This window comes from Lissotriton vulgaris, chromosome 2_1 (genome assembly GCF_964263255.1).
Source record: "Lissotriton vulgaris chromosome 2_1, aLisVul1.2, whole genome shotgun sequence".
Classification (NCBI taxonomy): domain Eukaryota; kingdom Metazoa; phylum Chordata; class Amphibia; order Caudata; family Salamandridae; genus Lissotriton; species Lissotriton vulgaris.
In genome coordinates, this window is record NC_141687.1 from 867,268,829 (window position 1) to 867,290,025 (window position 21,197).

The 21,197-nt window shown below is 45.5% G+C and overlaps 1 protein-coding gene across 1 annotated transcript in view; it reads left to right on the forward strand.

The window, feature by feature from the left end:
* The first annotated feature begins 6,104 nt into the window (after nt 1-6,104).
* Nucleotides 6,105-21,197, forward strand: part of ATIC (5-aminoimidazole-4-carboxamide ribonucleotide formyltransferase/IMP cyclohydrolase) — a 133,137-nt gene continuing 118,044 nt past the window's right edge. The window contains exons 1-4 of the mRNA XM_086956356.1: nt 6,105-6,308; nt 15,258-15,384; nt 16,436-16,512; nt 19,905-19,971. Coding sequence (XP_086812482.1) covers nt 6,290-6,308; nt 15,258-15,384; nt 16,436-16,512; nt 19,905-19,971 — 290 coding nt within the window. The 5' untranslated portion in view covers nt 6,105-6,289. The remainder of the gene's footprint in view (nt 6,309-15,257; nt 15,385-16,435; nt 16,513-19,904; nt 19,972-21,197) is intronic.

Genomic DNA, 21,197 nt, shown 5'->3' on the forward strand with positions numbered 1-21,197 from the left:
TAGAATCCCGATTAGAGTATCGTAAGGGATCTGGAACCACGTCACGCCCGATGCATGAAAACGGACTAGCGCTGCAAAACGGCACAACAAGGACGCTCTACCTAATGCACGACCTTTCTGTACCTGATCTAATGCTCTTCTGTCCCAAAACTGCATGCTTCCTACATCCTAACACAGACCCGAAACGTCTAAACGTTAGGTAACGCACTGAATAGCCCAAACAATACACGGTCATTCCCCATGTCACACGTGTACTGTTTGGCCTATTGTCTGTCTCTCTCTCTCTCTCTCTCTCTCTCTCTCACTCACTCTTCCACCCCTCCACACTTCCCCTCTTCCTAGCAACTGGCACCTAATTGGCGAACCTGGTGCACCTCCTGATTGGCCCCAAATACCACAAGTATTTGCACAAATTTGTCCTAAATAAAATTGTATCGGTACCACGTTACTACCTCTCCTTTTCTACTAAAATATGGATGAAATTTAAATTGACCGAAAGGAAAGGGACAGGTAAGACGACTAAGGTTCCCTAAATTTGACCCACTCTCAGGGAACTATTTGTCAGTGGCTTCTATGATAAAATGTGTCTGTGGTAATGCGACCATCCCCATTGCAAATTGTCTCCGTACCCCAAGCTGTAAGAAATGATCGAGACACCCCCATCTACCCAAAATGCCCCCAGTTTGGTATCAGCTGCCCTGAACGGGAACTTGAAAAACGCCCCTTGCTCCGATTCGCTGTGTTCCTAATCGTTTTCCATAAGATCCCACCTTCCCCGAGGATAAGTTTAATAATTATCGCAAACCACCCCCCGAGTTTTTGTAGTAACCAGGTTGCGAGGATTTATATAGAAAGTTAGAAAGATGTATGCAAAGTTAAAAATTAGATCGAAAATCGAAAGAACTTGTTGCTGTAAGCCTTGCTGAAAATAAGATGTTTTGATGTAATGAAGACTTGTTTAGCCTATGTTCATCCCTCAGAAGGATGCCTATCAGACTATGGTGAATAGCACGTTGCACGTTTTTTGTAAAATACAAGGTCCTGAAGACCAGCCTAGCCTTGCAAGACTCGTACTAGGGAAATGGGTCCTCAGCCAGAAGAACTGACATCTACTATAATAGACATATGCAATGAATGAGTATCAGACCTCGTACCTATTACAAATGAACGTAATAATCATCAAAGCACCAAAGAACTAGCCAACAAAAGGAGGTTGTAAGGAATCCAGCAAACCCATCATCATTTGTTTATACGTTATCCGCAAAAATCTCAAATGTAGCGAGCACTTACCCCAGTTGCTTGGTGTTGGGAGAGAAATAGATTTATGTAATTACCTTTTTCTGCAAAATCTCTAAAGACTGTCTTTTCAACACTCATTTAAGGGTATCACTGTCGGAGGAGAAAGAGACCGGATGTGGGAGCACGCGGCCTGACTGCGAATTGTGGAACATCAGCGACGGAGGCCGAGGCGAGACCACAGCAGTAAGGAGTCGCAGGACAGGGCACTGTTTCAAACAAAGCTAAGGAAAGGGCTGACCTGAAGCCCCTACTCTATGCTCAACGTGTGCCAAAAAGTCCCCGCTCTCTGAACATGGTTACGGACCCGCCTGTCGCAAACCCTCCGTCCCCCTGACCTGTTCCCGACTTGGCCTTGCTCCATCCCCTCCTCCTCCGACCTACCATAAGGACTGTTCACACCCGCACCTTTCCACCCGAACTCCCAAGTTCCTCCAAATCCTACTGAGCTACCCAGAGAAGAGTACTCCCTGCGTCAGAAGGGAGGGAGCTCCGACTAAGTAGACCACGAACTATGTTAAATCCCAGAACGGTGATCTAGAACTCCACCAAGGGTCGCCCCCGAAGAAAAGATAAACAAAGTCTGTGGTTCTGCCCGCTACCAAGCACCTTGAAGATGATGGAAGCAACAGGAAATGCCCACCACAGAGACTCAAGAAACGAACAGATCTCACAATTCTGGAACAATTGCATTTTCCATTGCAAATCTATGCTCTGCATTGCGGAAGAAGATGCACCTGCTCCAAAACCGTAACGCATTCCTCCTACGAGGTCTGACGAAAACCAAACAGAATGCACCCCTACCCGCAGACCCCCAACGACTCAATCCACATGAACATTTCTGTTGATAGGTAATCCAGGTGCTCAACAGTGCCGACAGAAGACGACAAAGGACAACGAGAACTCTGATATTTTTTACTGTATCTCATTTCTCTCCCAACCACCATTGGACTGACTATGCACCCGCCGTATACAAAAAGGACTTACTTATATGATAACTTACCAGTTCTTATTCCAAATGACTATAAGCATCTATGATCTGTACCCAACGCCCTCGCTACGTAATTCTAGTCTGATATTGCATTACGATGACTTTTTCTGCAACCAACTTAACGATGAACCCGCCTACTAAATGATGAGATTTTTCAATATGATGTTTATAATGTGATGTTTATGTACAGTTCTTTCGCCTAAGTCCCCTCTCCCTTACTTATGATCGCTGCATATAGGTGTAGATAGGAAATAGGCCAGCAAGATGTCTTGGAAATGTTAAAGGGAGGACTGTGGAAAATAAATACAAACTTGGTGAACATTATCGGCGCCATCTTGCCCCTTTTCCAAGCCCATTCGTGCGCGTAAGCGGCAGCCATTTTTTTGAGCACCATGACCTCCCTGCCCCTCGCTGATAGCCAGCGCGTCTCTCTCTCTTAACCTCGCAAGCATTCCCCCGCACGCTGACAACCCCCGCTCTCTCATGCCTTGGGTCATAAACCCCTCTTCAGCGCAGCTTCACCACGGAATCCCATCCCGTTCCCAGCGCGACACCTCCCCTCATTCCTTTCATGGCCTCAAACCCTTTTGATGCAAACCCCCTTTTCCTGTGTCCCCGTTTTTCTTCCCTGTTCCCAGGCCGCCACCTGGCTCTGCGGATACTGTTTATTACCCCGTACAGTAGGAAGCTTCCCCTCCCCATCAAAAGACCCTCGAGCCGATCAAAGCCCCCACCCTATGAGATCCGATCAACCCCATGCATTCCGTGAATCGGCGGAATGCCCTGCTGTGCGACAACCATCACCTGTTGTGACCGGGGTGGGGAATCCAACTGTAAATGTATGTGGGAACGGGTCTGAAGGGGAGATTCCGAGGATGTTCTTTCAAGTACTAAAGTATTGCGAGAATGTGTTATGTGCAATAAAGGTCATAAACCCTAGTATAAGAGGCCAGGCCTCAGAGATGTGGTTAGAGCACCTCGTGACGATACTTGCTGTCTGAATTGATGTGTTCTCCTCCGGAGAGAATAAAATCCTCGTTTCCTGCCTTCCAGTCTCCAGCGCCTGCTTCTTCATTGGTTAACATTGGTGGGTCATAGAGGCGATATCGCCGGGCAACAAAAAGGGTCTTTGGTTACTGGTTGTCTTTGAAACCCTTTTTAACAACATGGTATCCCTCCCGTTTTTTCTCCGGTTCTCTCTCCATGCTGTGCAGAGGGGGCTGCTGTGCTCGGCCCGCGGACGCTGCACTGCAGTGATGGGAAGGGCACCGTGTGGTGTGGTACGCTGCTCTATGGCTCGCGCAGTGCCACCGCCTGCCAATCACGTGTGAGCTGCAGGACTTCCTCATACGTGGGAGGCAGACCGCAAAAGGGAACTCCAACTCCACGGGCACGAGGACGGGTCTGACACAGTCCGGATGAAGAGCACCTCAAGCGTAGTTTGAGGGAGTTACTTTCTATAAGATGTTTGTTTACAGTAGAGCTTAGTTTAGCTTTAGAAACAAACATATAATCTAGTCGAGGGTGGAGATTTTCTTGAATGTTCACATACCACGCTGTTTAAAGAAGTGAAGCGGTTTCAAATCTTTCCATTAGGTCGTCATCAGGCACTCTGCAGTTTTTAAACTGTTTTGCAGCTGTTATCTTAAAATATGCAGCTATTTTGTAGGAAGCGAGACGAGAGCCTTCTGGCCGTCTCCTGTGCTACCTACCACGGGGCTGTGCAAGGAATATCGCTGCCCTAGGTGAAGTGACACTCCTTCCCACCGCATCCACCATGCATGGAGGTAACATGTGCTACTTGCAGAGATAATAATCTGCATAACCTTACCATACCATGGACCAGGACCACATGAGGGGCTCTCGTCTCACCGCCGTCTGCTTCTGCTCCTGCCCGGGGTCGCGCCCCCTTAGCCAATCCTGGTGCTGCATGCAGCGCCAGGATTGGCTGGTCCACCGCGCAACATCCATTATTGGATGCACGGTGGACCAGCCAATCCTGGCGCTGCATGCAGCACCAGGATTGGCTAGGGGGGCACCCTGTGTACTGGCCCTGGGCAGCCTTGGAGACCCAGCTGGGCTGAAGACGCACCCCCGGCCCCTTCTCTATGGAAAAGTGTTTATCGCGCAAAGGCGCATGCGCGGGCAAGTCTCAGCCCAGGATCCCCATGCGCAGCTGCAGCAGACCCGCCCCCCCCCCCCCCAGGCACTCCGGACCGCCCAATTACAGGCATCAACATGACCATCTGATCCCACCCGCGCTGAGCTAATTTGAAGAATTCGTGGTATGAATTTGTTTATATAGCTTAGCTCAGCTGCAGTGCCACGGTGCGTCCAGGGCTTAGTGGGGCTACGCCCCTACGCCCCAATGGACGCACCGCTGCTGCAGGTAACCATATATAAAACTAACCATGATACAGTTTAAATGAAGGATTTTCATAGATCATGCAAGTTACATTTTTTTTAGAGCTTGTCATTGCTCAAACGTGTGTGTTTTCTGATGTCAATGTCTTTCTGTGCACTAAATTGCTTGGTTTTACAAATGCAACAGGAGTTTCTCAATTGGGTGCAATTTCTAATATTTATGTTTCCTTCGTATTCAGTGCTTGATTTGACTCGAGAGAAAGTGTCACTCAGTTGTTGAATGTCCCTCATTATTACACTGAAATTATGAAAATGTCACACGTGAACAATCTGAAACCTTGGCAGCTATGCATGCAATGTACTTACAGTGATTTACATTACCATAGAACCATTTATTACCATTGCCAATGGTAATTTACTATTAACTTCTAGGTCTGTGTTTCTATCGCGCCATACCGGCCGAGGGTAATGACGGATAAGGACCATAAGCTTCAGATCCTAAAATGTTTTAATTTATTGGCGTCGCATACACCAAAGAGCAATCCAACTCATAACGTATGTACAAGACAAAATATGAAACGTTCAGTTACAAAAGGGCAGGCTTAAACGCACCCAATGTTCTTCTCCAATGGCGCATGACGTGCTTTGCGCTCACTCGCCGTGTATCTGCCATGAAAACTTTCAGCATTTAAAATGGCATGCTTGTATATTTACTAGAAGAACAGATTGAGCCGGAACCGGAAATCAGCAATGAAGAGGGCGGGCATTTACCTCAGGCGCCCTTTTCAAAGGTTGGTGTGAGGAAGGGCTTTAACCCATCACTTCCTATCTCCTACTTACATCTCTCCAAATCCAGCCCCTACCGGGAGTTTCCGCACCCCCATCTGCCCTCCCTTCGGCTTGAGTTCTTAATCTTTCACCACGCCCACTACGCCGCACTTTTAGCAGAGAAGTAGGGTGACCAGATTTTTAAAACCCAAAAAAACGGGACTTTAAGCAAAAATAGAGGAAGGACTACAATGTTACATCAATCGAGCGCACGAAATGACAGCGCTCATTACCATAGAATTACAGAAGAGGCACTAAGAAAATAAATTACATGCAGTTTTTAATGCTAGAATCATGCCTGAAAATTAGATTGCTTTCTTGTAACATCTGCTAAATATCCCTGCTTTAGAAAACAGAAAAACTCACCTGCCATTCTTTTGAATCGACCCTTTCTAAAAACCGGGACATAAACCAAACTTCCCGAAAATAGCCGGGACAGCTCGTGAAAAACTGGGGCTGTCCCGGCAAAATCTGGACGTCTGGTCACCCTACTTAGAAAATATTCTGAGCTCCGCTTATTCGTTTCATTTTTTTTATTTTTTATTATTTTTTATTATTGGCATCTTTGGCTTTCCTATGCAACAGAGACATTAACTATATCTTCTCTTTGGAAACTGACATACTCGAGTCTCAGGGTTTATACGCAAGAGGAGGACCGAGGGAGGAGTCAGAAGAAGGCGGGCCTTCCGGGCGTGCGTCCTCAGCCGCGCCTCCTCGTCACGCTTATAACCCTTTCACCGCGTGATTTTTTGTTCTTTTTCTGTCCGGTCTTCTTTCTGTGGTCCCGGGTTGTTTGATATAGCGCGAGCCATGGCAGCTACTGAGCTGGGTAAGGAGGAATCGAATATTGCAGGGTGCATAGGCAAGGGGAGGATATCCATAATTTGCTCTGGCTGCTCCTAACTTGTAACCCCAGGGGGTGTGGTTTGGGGCATCCAGCCCACCCCCGAGCAACAAGAGATTTTCTGGAACTGCCCCGAAGAAATGGGGAAGAAGGGTTATCTTAAAAAACAGCCACAGAAAAGAGAAGGTGGTGATAGTTTATTTGAGTCGACAAGTGCACCAGGTGTATAAGGGGTCATAGCAATAACGCTGCCAGACTAGAGGGGTTTCACGAAACGTCCTTTGAAGATGGGAACCCACTCGGAGGAAGCGCGGTTCGTCAGAGAAGAACCTATAGGGTTTTATCTCTTTCGGAAGAGCAAGATGGATGGTTCTGGAAGAGGTCCCAGTCCAGAGAAACGAGGGGGAGTGCTGAAGTGCATATAACTTCATAAAGGAGGGGTATATCTTATCAAAGTCACTGTAGGGAATACGCCAAATTCAACGAAAATCTACAGCAAAGGTCTAAATGGAAGTGCCTGAGGAGGAGGGTGCATGCTTTGCGGGGGGAGGGTTGGGGGGGGGGGGGGGTCGTGGGCAAGGGGATCAAGACAGAAATTCCTGGACACTGTTACTTGAAGACTTACTGTCATGTGGGAGCCCACGCTACTCTGATGAGCTTTCCTTTAGCAAATTATTGTTTTTATTTTGTTTGTCTGGTTGGTTCAGTTGAAGTGAAGCAATACAGCTTTCAGAATTCAGTAGGTTGTTAAAGGACCACCCAGGGCTGGAAAATGGTGTCAACAATGCCATGGAGTCATCTAACCTTGCAGTGTATCAAGAAAGGCCCTGGCTAAAAAAGGTCTTATTATGATGAGCTTCTGGAGAAAGGGGTATGGAGTACCGGGGAAGCCCTCGAGGAAAAGAACTAATAATTTAGAAGGCAAGGGAGCGGTTCTATGGGGTACTTTCACAAGACCCAGAACAAGGCAGCGACAACTTAACCACTTGGCTGCTAGGCGTTTTCCCGTCCTGCGCTAAAAAAACATAAATCCTATACACCATGACGAGCTGGCCTTGTCATCCGCGCACGGCAGGTAAGCGCCATGACGAGCCCAGCTCGTCATTAGCCTCGAAGGGGTTAAGCAGGATTTCCCCCTTCTTGACTTCAGTCGGTCTTGCTCTGCTACGAAAATGGTCAAGGAAGAACCTTGAGGGAAAAAACCAAAAAGGCGTGATGTTTGTTGAATTCCACAAGGAAAATGTTATATGGGGACCAACCAGGTTAAAGGGGTGGAGATGCTAGTTTAGGTGAGTCAGTAGTAGGATGGTAAATGGTCTTGCTCCGCTACGAAAATGGTCAAGAACCCTGAGGGGAAAAAACAAAAATGGGTGGTGCTGTTTGTCGAAATTCACAAGGAAAATGTTTTATGGGGACCAACAAGGTTAAAGGGGTGAAGACGCTAGTTTAGGTGAGTCAGTAGTAGGATGGTAATGATGATTGCGGCCTGGGTGTGGCTTAGAGAAAACCACATAAAATAGGTCTAGGGATTCCTACCCGAGAAAACTTAGACCACTGGCGATGATGAAGGAGATGGGGTAGATTTGTGTAGTGTTCACTCGTTCTTATTAATTAAATTGTCCTTTGAAGAGCATAAGCCTTGCAAAGTGGACAGCAATGAAGGGCCTTGGGTGTGTTTTCCCCCAGAAGGTTTGTCGAGTGAAGTCTTTGGGTTTCACATTTGGCATAAGTTCGGCATGGTGAAGCCTAGAAAAAAAATGGAGTATGGGAACCCCTCTTCTCCACCTGTGGGAGAACCATCTTGATCAAGAGGGATTCCTAGGTCAGAAGAGTGGTGGTGGTGGAGAGGAACCTGCATATCAACGTGGAGAAGTGTCTGGGTGGTTCATGAGGAAACTTGTTTGAAAAGGAGGTGTTATGGTACACTGTTGGAACTTTTAACAGTACGGCATCTTGATATTTACTGCCTCTAAAATGCAGTGCATGATAAAATTGTAAGTCAGAACAGTGGCACTTGTAGTCGTTTCCTGCCTGTGCTTATCCACACGCGAGGCAATATCATATTATCAGGCATTGAATCGAGCGATTTCAGATGGTGAAAAGCTAGAATCTTCATCTCGTTCACTAACCTTGTTCCACCAGCTGTTCTTAGTTCTCTTCTCGAACCCTTTCAATGCTAGTCACCTAAAGGGGGAAAAAGCACATCTGTAGTCCTGCACCCCTTCGTCTCATATTGGAGCCAATATGTGCTCACCTTGCCAAATCATTCTTCAATCTGCTCCGCCACTGCAGTAATTACCAACTGTCTTACTCCTGTAGACCGAGAAATACAACGGTAATGTTTCGGGAGTTTTAGACGGGGCATAAAGTGTGTAAATCGGGAATGTGCACTTGGCCCCTTTTATCGAAGGGGAAGGCCCAAGTGCCGTATTAAAGAAAATAAGCTGCATGTTTTGTAAGTGAACACATTTACAGGTGAACGTGAGCTGAATTTGTAAAAATAGAATTTCTGGGTGTTTAGGCTATGAATCTTTATAGCTTGAAATGTTACTGTATTTCATTAATAAAATGTTATGCGTCTTTCTGGTTCGAGAGGCAAGTTCCTGAAAGTGCTAAAACTAACTTGTTAAATTAGACCAGTAGACAACAGTTTCTGTGAAAGACGTATTGCGTACAGATTTTCCTTGAGGCACTTAAAGGAACCATACATTGCTCTTTCTGTTTGAAAGAGAAATGCAGCCTTGTAACTAAAATTGTTCTGCATCCTCGGACATCATATGACATGGGCATGCAGAGTACAGTGAGTGCTTTATTCCCTGGGAAGCGAGTCGTACTAAGAATGCTTATCTGCAAGGCCATGCTTGTTTGGGCTGCAAGTCATTTTTGTGCTTTTTCGGCCTTCTACAGTATTGTGCTTCGTGTGTTTTTTTTAAGGGCTACGTTTCGTTTTCCTACATACTTATGATGGGCGGGTTGGTTTGTTTTACACGTGCATACTCTGTTTATGCCTTTATTTATGGGGCAATATCCACTGATTATTGGCTGTGTGGGCTTTTACGGTGAATGTGTTCTTGTATTGATAGATGTTTTTCCTCCATTTGATTTAATTGTAATATTGATAACGGTGAGCTTTTAATACACTGTTATATCATAGTATCATAAATCCACTTACTGGCCATTTGCTGATAACTGGGAACTTCATTTGTTAGACACGCTTTCGGTTTTGGGCTTGTTGCATGCCACCATATGCAAACAGTTCCATAAGTATTTGATGCTTGAAAGGAAGTCACATTTTCTTCTGCGCCGACATCTCCATTGCAGAGCATGCTGCTGCACACGATTGACAGTGACCTGTTCCTTGCTGCGGAGAAACATTCCGTTCTCATAGGCATTGGTTTTTCCCTCTTCATTAGGATTGCCGATTTATGAAGCATCCAGTGCAATATGTAAGAACTCGCCATGGTTTAGAATTGCTATAATGTGAAATTTGCTGAAGCAGTGCACGATGTGCATAAGCTGTTTTGCTTTGCTTGTCCTATTTCTAGTTTCTTGGGGCTAATTGCCCTCTCCTCAACCTGTCTTGTGCATATTCATATCTCCTGTATCGGTCATATTTCTCATCCAGCCGGTCATGGTGGCCTTGTCTGGGCCTTCAAGCAAAAGCCCCGTGTATTCCTCCCAGGTCTGTAATGGTGCTCTTTTGCCCTATTGTATGTGTTCTATTTGGATTGTTCAAAAGTTGTTCTTCGGGTGAGACAGCGTAATAAACTTGTCAGCTTTAGAGCTAAAGGCTGCTTTATTGGGACAGGCATGCAGCTCAAAACTTGTTGCACATTACAAAACATGTTAACTTGCCCAACCGCACTAATACCCTCCCTGCCCTTAACCTCCCCCCTCCCCCCCCCAAACATGAACAAATCGCCCACCAACCATCCAAATTATCTCACCATCGTGCCCCCCCCCCTATAGTTTCCTTCTCCCAGCCATTCACACGAGCACCAACTATCACGCCCCCTGAATGCCTTTTGACATGGTCTGACTGGCCATGCACTATCCCTTGCGGCCGTTTCATGCTCACTTTGCTTTTCTGCCACCTGGCCCAAGTGACGAAAAAGTCCCCTGCTACCCCGCAAACCAATAAAGCCTGTGCTGTAAGATCAAATTTTAATAAAGAATGTAAGGGAGGGGGCAAAAAAATGAGGGCTGAACATTGACCTGCCAACCGTACCACAGCATATGCGGCTGGTTACTGAACTGGATTCATACAGCCTACCTGCCAACTATGGACCCCTAACCAATCGGAGGCCAGATATGGCTTGGACCATGCCACTCGCCCAAAACAACCCTGGTGGGAACATCTTAAAGAACGCCACCCAGGGAGCCCACATCGGGGGAGCTGGCACAATAAATAGGCCAGCTTTAGAGCTAAAGGCTGCTTATTGAGACAGGTGTAACTAATACAATGTTCATCTAATCCCCCCCCCCACCTTATTATTCAGCCCCTAACTTGAAAAAAATCACGTAAAAAATCACTCCCAATAGCCATCTAAACATTTCTCACCATCCCCTCTATCATTTCATTCACATGAGCTCCAACAATCTCTCCCCCTGAACGAGTCTGCCCTGCCCCAACGCATGTGCCCTATTTCAGGATCCCTATACTTTATTTATTTTTGCCACTGGGAAACCCTGAATCAGTTTCCCTGCTCCCCCGCACTTCTCCCCTTTTTGTTTCCAGTTTTATACATGGCCTGCCTCCTTAGCGGCCTTCCAAAACTCTACTGCAAGGCTGCCACCCCAACAACCATACATTCAGTAATGCCACTGTGAAACTGACGTTATTTGAACCAATTGATCTAGATTTGTTGGACATCAGTTCCTTTCCCATGAAAGAGAAATGCACTCCATCTTGTCTGTAGAACACAACATCTTCTTTCTTAAGGTCTCCATGTTCATTCATCCCTATTCTCCTCTGCTGACAAACAAGGCATCTCTCCGTTGACTTTGCATCTTGCACTCTGAACCGCATTATATTTCAATGCTCCTCGCCAAACACTTATTGCTACCAACTCGGTCCAAAAGATAAATGTTCCTGACCACATTCTTCCTCTTTCAACAAGACCAGACATAGTACCAGACTTACCAAACACCCCAACCCCGATTAATCAACAAAATATACAGGCACGTTCTACTCAGTAAATTGGACAGCCATGGTAACAGTGCCCCACTTCATACCCACTCTACCCCACCATTCAATATGAACTTCTGAACGTAAAAAAAACACCACACATGGGCCTGCTACACAACCTCCAATTAGGAAGGTAACATGTAAACAAGAAGAAACTCCGCATAATGGCTAAAAAATGTACAATATAAGATTTACTACAGATCAACTGCCATCAACCCAGTTTCATAACTTCAAAAGAATATCCCAAGTTGGCGGCTTTGTAGGCCGCACCAGTTCTGAAAGTGTACCAAAATCAAAAGGCTTTCCCCTCATTAGCTTGAACACTTTCTTCATAACTGCTAACAACTTCCTCCCGTCCTCATGAGAGAGAGAATGCAAACTGACCTGTCCCCTCCAACCTCTTAACTCATATGGCATGCCTTTACTGAACCACACCTGCAATGTAGCAGCCGCACCTTTACCTTTCTTGATCGGTCTTGGATTTTCGTAAATTGATTGAAATTCTGTTCTTGCCCTGCTGGACCTCCTCGACTTTCAAGCCTTCATCATAGGACCTGCCCAAAACTTTAGAAACACCGCCCTGAAAAACAACCATATCCTGCACAACTGAACCACCTGACTTCAAACCCGACCATCCTTCCTGCAAGCCTCTTACCAACACCAGCCATGCCATGGTCACAGGGTCTCTTTTCTTCCTACCTCTTCTTTTGCGCATCCTTTTTAATATTATTCTCATTTCACCTGCGTTTGGTTCATAGCGCCACGTAAAACTTGTCATAGAAGCATATTCCTATCAACTTTCCTGCAACTGTGGTCCCTGCTACTCTTTTATCAATGTGTAACATTACATAATACATCTTACAATTTCCTCTCTTCTAGCACTTCCCTCTTACAGGCCTGCTACACAAAACCTCCTCCCAAGCATGTCTATGCCCTCCATGTGCTGTCTGCGATGGATTTTTCCACCAGTTCCAGCATACTCACTCCCCCCACTTCCAATAAACCTTGTGGTACCCCTTTCTTGTGTGGATCTGCTCTGGGCGCTAAACCACAAAATCTCTGCCACTGGAATGAGACTATGCATCTGATATTTTGTACACCTTGCACATCTAGCTCTAAAGACTGTTAGGCATTTAGCCCCAAAGCCTGAAACACTGCAGTAATTTCTGTAGGTTTTTTTTGTGCTTTGCTTATTAATCAAGGCTACCCCTGTGCTGTGCAACTTTTGTTATCCAGATATTCACCCCACATTGCAAGCACTACCAGGAGCAGCAATGGTTCCAAAAAGGCAATGCTTCTACCTATTTTCTTCCATCCAATTGGTCATTGTGCCAAGTAACGCCTACCTTCCCAGAACATTCTGAATCCTGCTGCATCTTCATCTGGCAATGAACATTCTCTTCCAAACACTGTAATGATTTATTCAAGGGCTTGGTGAATGTCCAAGCTGGCAGAGAAATCTTGCAAAAGCAATCCAACAGGATTTGCTTTCAGTGGCACTAGCTACAGTTGAGCGGCATGTGGCCGACACTGCTCCTCCAGGATACCGCCGGCTCAACAGACTGCATGACGTGTAAATGTCTGCGACCTGGAAGTTTTTAACAACTCTAGTTATTTTGTCTGGTTCAAGATGTTCTTGACCAGATATAAGGGTCAATTATAACTCATTTCATCGTCCTGAAGATGGTGTAACGAACATACATGCAACCAAGACCGAAATGTCGACAAGCTCATCTATTTCCCCAGTGATTTATTTTGTCAGGAATAACTTTTCTGTTTCTTCAGATTCATTTTCTGTTTTGATAGAAGTCTGGAATAGATGCTTACACTAATGACAAGTAGGTTTTAACTTTCGCATAATTAATCTGCTTCTGTCATTGTGTTTTGTTATGACTTTGTACTCCGCTCAGGGTCGGATTGGGATCACAATTCGGCCCGGGCACTGACGAAAAAAGTGGCCCACATTCAAGAGGCGTGGCCCATATTTAAGGGCGTGGCCCATATTTAAGGGGCGTGGCCCACATTCAAGGGGCGTGCCCTTTCATGAAACACTATTTCCACAGACAAGGAATGAAAGTGGGAGGATACTGTTCTTGCACACGACACAGGGCCAAGGTGACAATGGCCTACATGCTGAGCAACTAAAAAAAATAGCAAGGCCCCTTTCTGTCACAAAATTATTCCAGCCCTCCAGCACAGGAGCACCTGAAAAGCAGCAAAGCCCCTGCTATCACTAACCTACTTAGCCCTCCCCAGACCTTCAGCTCAGGAGCACATGAACAGAGGTAAGGCCCCTGCAATTAGTAAATTAATCAGCCCTCCAGGCCTCGGGAAAATGTCCTGGCAGGGGAGCACAAAACACAGCTTTCTGGGTCATCCAAGGTAGCCAGGTAGCCAGGGGGGAGGCTGAGGTGAAGCTGGTGCATGGAAAGTGCCTTCCCAGTGTGTTTTGGCAGTTTGAGTGTTTACCATTTACTGTAGTATTCCCTTTGTACCTGTGTATGGTACCCTTTTGTAACTTGCACACGTCACTTTTCTCTGGTATCACACTGTATGCTACCTCTCACTTTTGTTTGCTTTAGATACTTGCACAAGTGCCACCATTGCCTATGTAACGTTTGTTCTTGTGCTGGAGTGTCTGCCATTTATTGCAGTATTATACCTCTACTTGTACTTTGTATGCTTTTGTAACCTGCACACATCACTTTTTCCTCCTGTAATGTACCGATTGCTACCTCATGTATTTTGGTTGCTCACTATTGTCACTTTTGATTCATGTAACTTAACGTTTGCTTTTGTAATTTGTCCACTTGTAATTTTTCTCCTCATGTATTATTGCTGTTCCTAGTGTGAAGCGCTCTGACACCTTCGGGTAAAGTCCGCGCTATATAAAATCGCATAAATAAATAAAATAAAAAAATTCCAAACATCACCTGGCCCCCACAGCAAGACCCATTCTTCCTCGCCCACTATGCCCTGAATGTGAAGGGCTGTGCGCGAGGTGCTAAGACTAACACTATTTCTGGGCTGCATGGGCCCCAGGGGGGCCGAGGTGAAAATGGCTCAAAGGCCTGAGAAACACCTGGCCCCCAGGGAGGCCGATTCTTGCAAACAATCACCCCTCCTCAGCCCAGCCTCAGCTTGATTGCTTGGCAGGGCAGGGGTGAAGGAGAGCCCACAGCTGACAATCGCTGTTCGGCCGCACGGCGAGGCTGCTTTCATTTTCTCTGTCTGTCTCGTGCCCTCCGTGGGCCGTTTTTTTTTTCTCCCCTTTCCTAGTCCACTCTCTGTGGACTGGGACAGGGGAGAAAAAAACGGCCCACGGAGGGCACTGAGGCACCGGCCCTTCGGCCCATTCCCGAATGCCCGGCTTGCCAATCCGCCCCTGACTCCGCTTATTTGTCCACATTTAATCACCCGTGTTTGAAATTGTTCATTGTATACTAATAATGATGTAAATGAGTTGTTGCTTAGATTTTTCATGTTAGCCACCAATTGGGGCTTAACAATTGAGCAATTTGTGTAAATAGTGCAATATAGTGTTATAAATTAAATCCCTGGTAGGCGCAGTTACCTATCAATACTTACATTTCCCAAGCCTCCAAGGGTAGATTGGGTTTCCCATTGTTTTCACTACCTTGCCTGTAGGTGCTTGATTTGTGACGGCACTGTACTCTTCGGGATGCTTTCGTTGAGCTGTTTTGCTGTCTGATTTGATATGTTGAGTAATGTTGACTTTCTTCCAGCTTTATTTAGTGTCTCTGATAAGACTGGTCTTGTGGAGTTTGCCAGGCGTCTTAGTGCGGTTGGTCTGTCGTTGGTAGCCTCTGGAGGGACTGCCAAAGCTCTCCGGGATGCTGGCCTTTCCGTCAGGTACGTTTATTGCCTGGTGCAAAAGGACTATGTATTTCTTTATAAACATAGTACAGTGTGAATACATTTTAATTTTTTTTACAGTATCTTAAAGCCTATTGACTGCAAAGCAGTTATAACTGCGGCAGTACCTGGTTTCAAAGTAATCTGGTCAGTGCTTAGCCTAGTGTCCTGCTACAATCACACTTGAAAGACCTAGCTCACTGAAGTGGTTGGCAAGAAAACTGATCATAGTGGCTTACATTTGATCATGGTTGATAAGTTTCTATATTTAAGTTGAACTGTGTTTATTTTTTTTCAATAAAAATTCACACTGCAAAGTAATTGTTTCTAATGCTGGGCAAGCTTTGAACTCAAGTCTGTGCTCCGTTAATAAGGATTCGAAGCCTTCAGGCATTTTACAATTTCCGTTTACCTGGATACTCATCAGACAGGGAAAATTGTTCCACAATTGTTTGGAGAAGCCAATGCAAACCCAACTGTGCAGAAGGAGGAAAGTCCCTGGGCAGAGTGAGGATGTGAAATTATCCTTCATAAATGGGATCTACAAACTGAATAGTTTCGTTTTTTCAAGTGGCAAATCTGGACAGTCTTCCTACAAAACAATTAAATTACTTGTGCTAGAGATGGTCTTTTATGCAGGGTTTTTAATTTAGGTTAATTTACCTAGTGCTCTTGGACACAGAGTAGCATGCTAATTTTCGTTTTTTAGAAGTTTAAATACAAAATAATTATTTATTTCACTTTTTAGTGTATCTCGCAGTTTTATTTCAGCAGTATAGTGCTGCTTGTCATTTTAATGTATTACATGTGAGCGAATTACTGCAGATTCAGTGCTGCAAATTTGTACAGCCCTCAGTCCGTGCTGTAACATGTCATAGAACCTACTTGTGAAAGTTGAATTTGGGTTTATGTAATGTTTGAGGATCTTTATCATAGTAGATTGATGATAAAATGTAATCTGTCTCAGAGCAGCTAAGGAACCTTTAAACTCATGCAAACAGTTCCCATATCGCCCTGTATTTGATTATTTTGTCTAATGTGTACCCAGGGATGTATCTGAATTGACTGGCTTTCCTGAGATGTTAGGGGGACGTGTGAAGACCCTCCACCCTGCTGTACATGCCGGTAAGAAGCCATGTATGCTCATTTGTGAAAGGGTGGGTAAGCAGTTTATCCTCCTCAGAGGATAGTGTTAAGCATTTATTGCACACACGAGTCAGTAAACGAGACACTCAAGAAATCCATTTCCAGTTTATAAACAAAAGATTTTCATATGAATTTACACAACTTCATCATAATTGAGAAAGTATTTTTCGAGTCATCAGTTTAAGTCCCAATAGAATAATCTTCCACTGTGCCAATGTAATCCGATGGGAAATAAACATACGGCATAGGTACACTTAGCAACGACTTGCAGGACTGTTCTGCATATAGGTAAAGAGGGGGCAAGGTCCAAGGCCGCACCATCTGGTCCCATCAGTTGGCACTGGAGCGCCTGGATGCACAGATCCGTATCTCCGTTGGGTGCCCTGTTCACTTCAACGGGAAAAAGTCCTGTGGAACGGAGGCTGCAGATAGGGACTGGGGGGCATGCTGGCTGAAGCTAAACGGGGGGTGGGGGGGGGGGTGGAGGGCTCAGGTCTTGGGACCGCAGGAACACAGTCAGTACACTCAAGCTCTGGCTGGGGGGCTCGTGTGTAGTGGGACTTTGGCCGGCTGGGTCGCACTGCTGAAGCCTTCTGCAGTTCTTGCTCCCTGCAGACACAGGCTGCAGGTGGCAGACTGGGGGACTGGTCTGCCCAACCCAAATGGTCGGCTCCGCTTTTGTGGGTCTCGGGACCCTTTTGGGAATACTGCTCCCCTCGGACTCAGGCTGTGGGGCCCGGATGCAGGGGTGCTTTGATGTGTCTGGTTGTGACGGTCACTCTGTGCCTTGGTGACCTGTTGATGAGGGGAAACTGGGCAGTAGGGTCACTCTGCTGGCCTGGCCCTGGCATCCCATGACAGTAGGTCTATCTGTGCTGTTGGAGTCTGAATTGGACTATCAACAAGCCTTGGTTGCTGCAACTGCATGGTACCCTGGGTATTGGTGCTGAGTGGCGTTTGTGGGTCATGACTTCTCCAAACTTGGCAAGGAGATGGATCAAACCTTTTGGAGCATGGAGCCTTCGCCTGTCGTGCTTTTCTTCGGTTGGCTCAATGGCCGGGAAGATGCTTTTCGGTGCATATAGTGCAGGGAAGTAGCTCCACTGCTCGAAGAGAGCTCTTTCCCAATTGTTGAGGTGCTGGGCAGTCCTCAAAGGCTTTTTTTTGTTGTTGTTGAGGATTTACAGCTCTTGGCAAAGGTGGCCCCAGCAATGGTTTAAATGCAAGCAGTCTAGCAGGATTTTGTGCCAATAATGTGTGTTGGCCTTCAGTTTTCACTATCTTCGGTCCTTTCTAAGTCTCCATTAGTCACATCTGTTTTTCTGGTGTCAAGGGGCCTCCTACATACTCAATTTAGGATTAAGGTGAGTGAGGAATAGTAGCCAATTGGCTATTTACCCCTGGGGTCACCACACCCACTAGATGCCCACTTCTGTGGGTAGGGTGCATCACCCTGTCCCAGAGTTCCTATTTCCACCACATTCAAATGGTGGAATCCTTTCTTTCATGTTAGCTTCAGGTTGACCACCATGCAGGTGTTTCCAGCCTGACAGTGCAACGCACCTCCTGAGCAATTTCAGGGGGCGGGGGGTGTCAAACTCTTCTGTGCATTTTCCCGCGTTTGCAGCCGCCTATTCGAATCATCTCGCCACCGGACATATCGAGCCCTGCTGACCATCATCAGACAGGGAGATCTTTTAACCTTCATCATCCAATCCAGCACTTCTATACTAACTCATTGAAGCCTCAGAAATAGAGGAATCCGCCGCTATAGGCAAGGAAGTTATCACCATAAATATAAAATCCTGCTGATTGATCACCAAGCCAAACAATGAAGATCAATTCGAGCTTTTAAGAACAATACTTTAACTAATAGACATATCCTAGAAAAAATCGCATCCCAAGAAACTGTGTGAAAATAGCAAAGTTGGAAACTCCACAGACCTTGAAATTGTACTAAGGGCTCCGGTGGCAGATGCTCAATACCCTCAGTCATCCCTATCTAGGCGAATCCTGACAGCTAATAACTATCAAAAAGAAGCAGACATCTATACTGCATTTGATTACTCTTTGAAAAGGGATTTGTATTTAGGAATATCACGTGGCTACTCCAGGAAGAAGGCGCTGGCCGCCGAAACGCGCGTAGAGTCAAATAATTTCGCCACTCGTCTTATTGAATTTATGAATTTATTGTTCTTTGTATTTTTTTTTTAAAAAAACTTGTTTTTTACCTGTAAAGCGATACTGTATAATTTTTAACCTTGTGTCATATTCAACGAAATGTTTTCTGTTTTAATTAAATGAATAAAATGTTATGTCTTTTTAGCCAGCTGTAGTTACCTGTTTATTATTCCCTATTAAGCATACATTTCAAACTGTTGATTGCCTAGGTTGTTACTTTACATATAAACTCTTCTGTGGTAGCAGGCTGGTCAAGACCAGTCAGCCACCCTGCTAGGGAACTTGTGGGGTTCAGGGGGTACTTCTAAGTTGCCCTCTGGATGCATGCATTAATACATTAATCACTGCGAGTATATTATCAAGTGTTTGATACCAAACGCCGTATGAATCGGAAATGCCACTATGTAGCTGAGCAACTTGTTTTGCCCAGTACATACCTTGAGACTGCTTCCCTTTTGACTTGCAATATCTAGTAATAGAACTGGATCTCAACTTGCCATATCTGCTCATGCAGATATGTCCTCCTATAAAATAAAATGTACCCGGCCCTAGGGCTCCAATGCGTGCTGTAGGGATGACTTCTATTAAATGCAGTCACTTTGACATGGCGCATGAGTGTACCATGTCATGTTTTCACTCCTGGTTTGCACCATGTCATGCAGCCTGTAATGGCAGTCTACGTGGAATGTGTGTGTAGGTGCCTCAGGATGGCATAAGATCTTCTGCAGCCCTTTAGGACCCTCTTTAGTACCCATGCCCTAGGTATCGTGGGTACCATTTACTAGGGACACACAGGGGTGCTAAAGTCCTTTGCCAATTGTTACAATTAGACATTTCACACTGGGAGGTCTGGTTAGTTAAAACCAGCATCTAGTAGCTAAAATGGGTGTGTGGGTGGGGGCTCTAATGCAGCATAAACTCAGTTAAATTGTCCTAAAGTGCAGTATGCTAAAGGTAAAAGCCTGTACTTACCTATGTTGAGCTTCATGTGTGGTAAAGTATGGTATGCTTTCTAAGGGCTGTATACCTTGTGTGTGGTAACCTATATGATAAAGACATAGTGCCCATTGTAAGCAGACCCCTTTAATCATTGAGAACAGACCTTATTCAATGTATACGTTCTTTAGAAAAACATGCAGGAGTGAATATGTACTAGCTACTGAGAGCTTAATTTTATGTCTGTTTATTAGGAATTCTTGCTCGTGACACACCAGAGGACCGAGCTGACCTTGATAAACTTGGATTCAGCTATGTAAGGTAAGGCTGGAAAAGATTTTGATGGACAGATGTAGTAGTGACAACTGAAATTACCCCAAAGCCAGAATGGTATCCCTTTCAACCTTTGCCTAAGATCCACAGGAACCCCCCCCCCCCTTAAGAGCTTGTATAGTAAAAGTAGTTATTTCAACTCTTAATATTTTATTCAATATGCGGACTACGGATTGGGTTATATTGAAAGGCAATCCTTTTCAGTAGCAATCCTGTGAACTCCAACTGATGACAATATTGTCCCTGGCAGATACATTGTGACTTGGCTTGACCTTTAAATGTTTATTTGGTATTTTTGTTTATTCTGACCTAAATAGCGTGAACCTTCTGTGAAGTAGAAAATGCTGTCTGTATAAAAAAATGTTGGTGTCGCTGTAACATTAATGTAAATGTATTGCTGTATTGCGATTTATATAGCGCACGTATCACCCATAGGCATCAAGGTGCTTGCCTTAGGAACCCGTCCTGGTATTCCCCTGTGAGATAACCCCAGCAGGGTATCCACAAGGTGAAAGCCAGGCATCCCGCCGCGAGGGGCCGTAGTGGAGATTAAGCAAGCTATTGCCCAGAGTCGCAGAGTGTGAACCCGTGAGTCGAGTAGGCACCGGAACGAGAATTATTGAGTCCATGGAATTTTTGAGCCCAAGACCCGCCGAGGCGAGTAATTGAACCCTGGTCCAGGACCGATCTCAGCTTCCAGGTCTGCCGCCTCTAACCCCTGAGCCACACTTCTCCACTTATAAATAAGCATTAGGGCTCGGGCTGTTTGAGTTTGAGTTTGAGATAGTGGCATTGTGAATGGCAATGTATTTTAGGCATGTTTTTTGGAGTGTACTGTCAGCTGTTTGTGGAATTTGAAAGAGTGGCTGGTGCACTGTCAGCTGTTGGTGTGTGTGTTTAGTGAAGGTTGCACTGACAGTGTTTGTTGTGTGCCTGGCTGTGTGTTGTTTTATGTGTGGTGGTAAGTGTATCGGTGTGAGTCTGCGCTCAGTCTGCATTCACTGTCACTCTGCACTTACTCTGCATTCACTGTCCCTCTGCACTCACTCTGCGCTCACTGTTATTTGCACTCACTCTACAGTCACTGTTATTTTGCACTTAGTGTCATTCTGCAGTCACTTTGCACTCACTCTGCACTCACTGTCACTCTGCACTTATTGTGTCTGTATTCAAGTTGCACTTACTGTCAATATGCACTCACTGTCTGTGTTCAC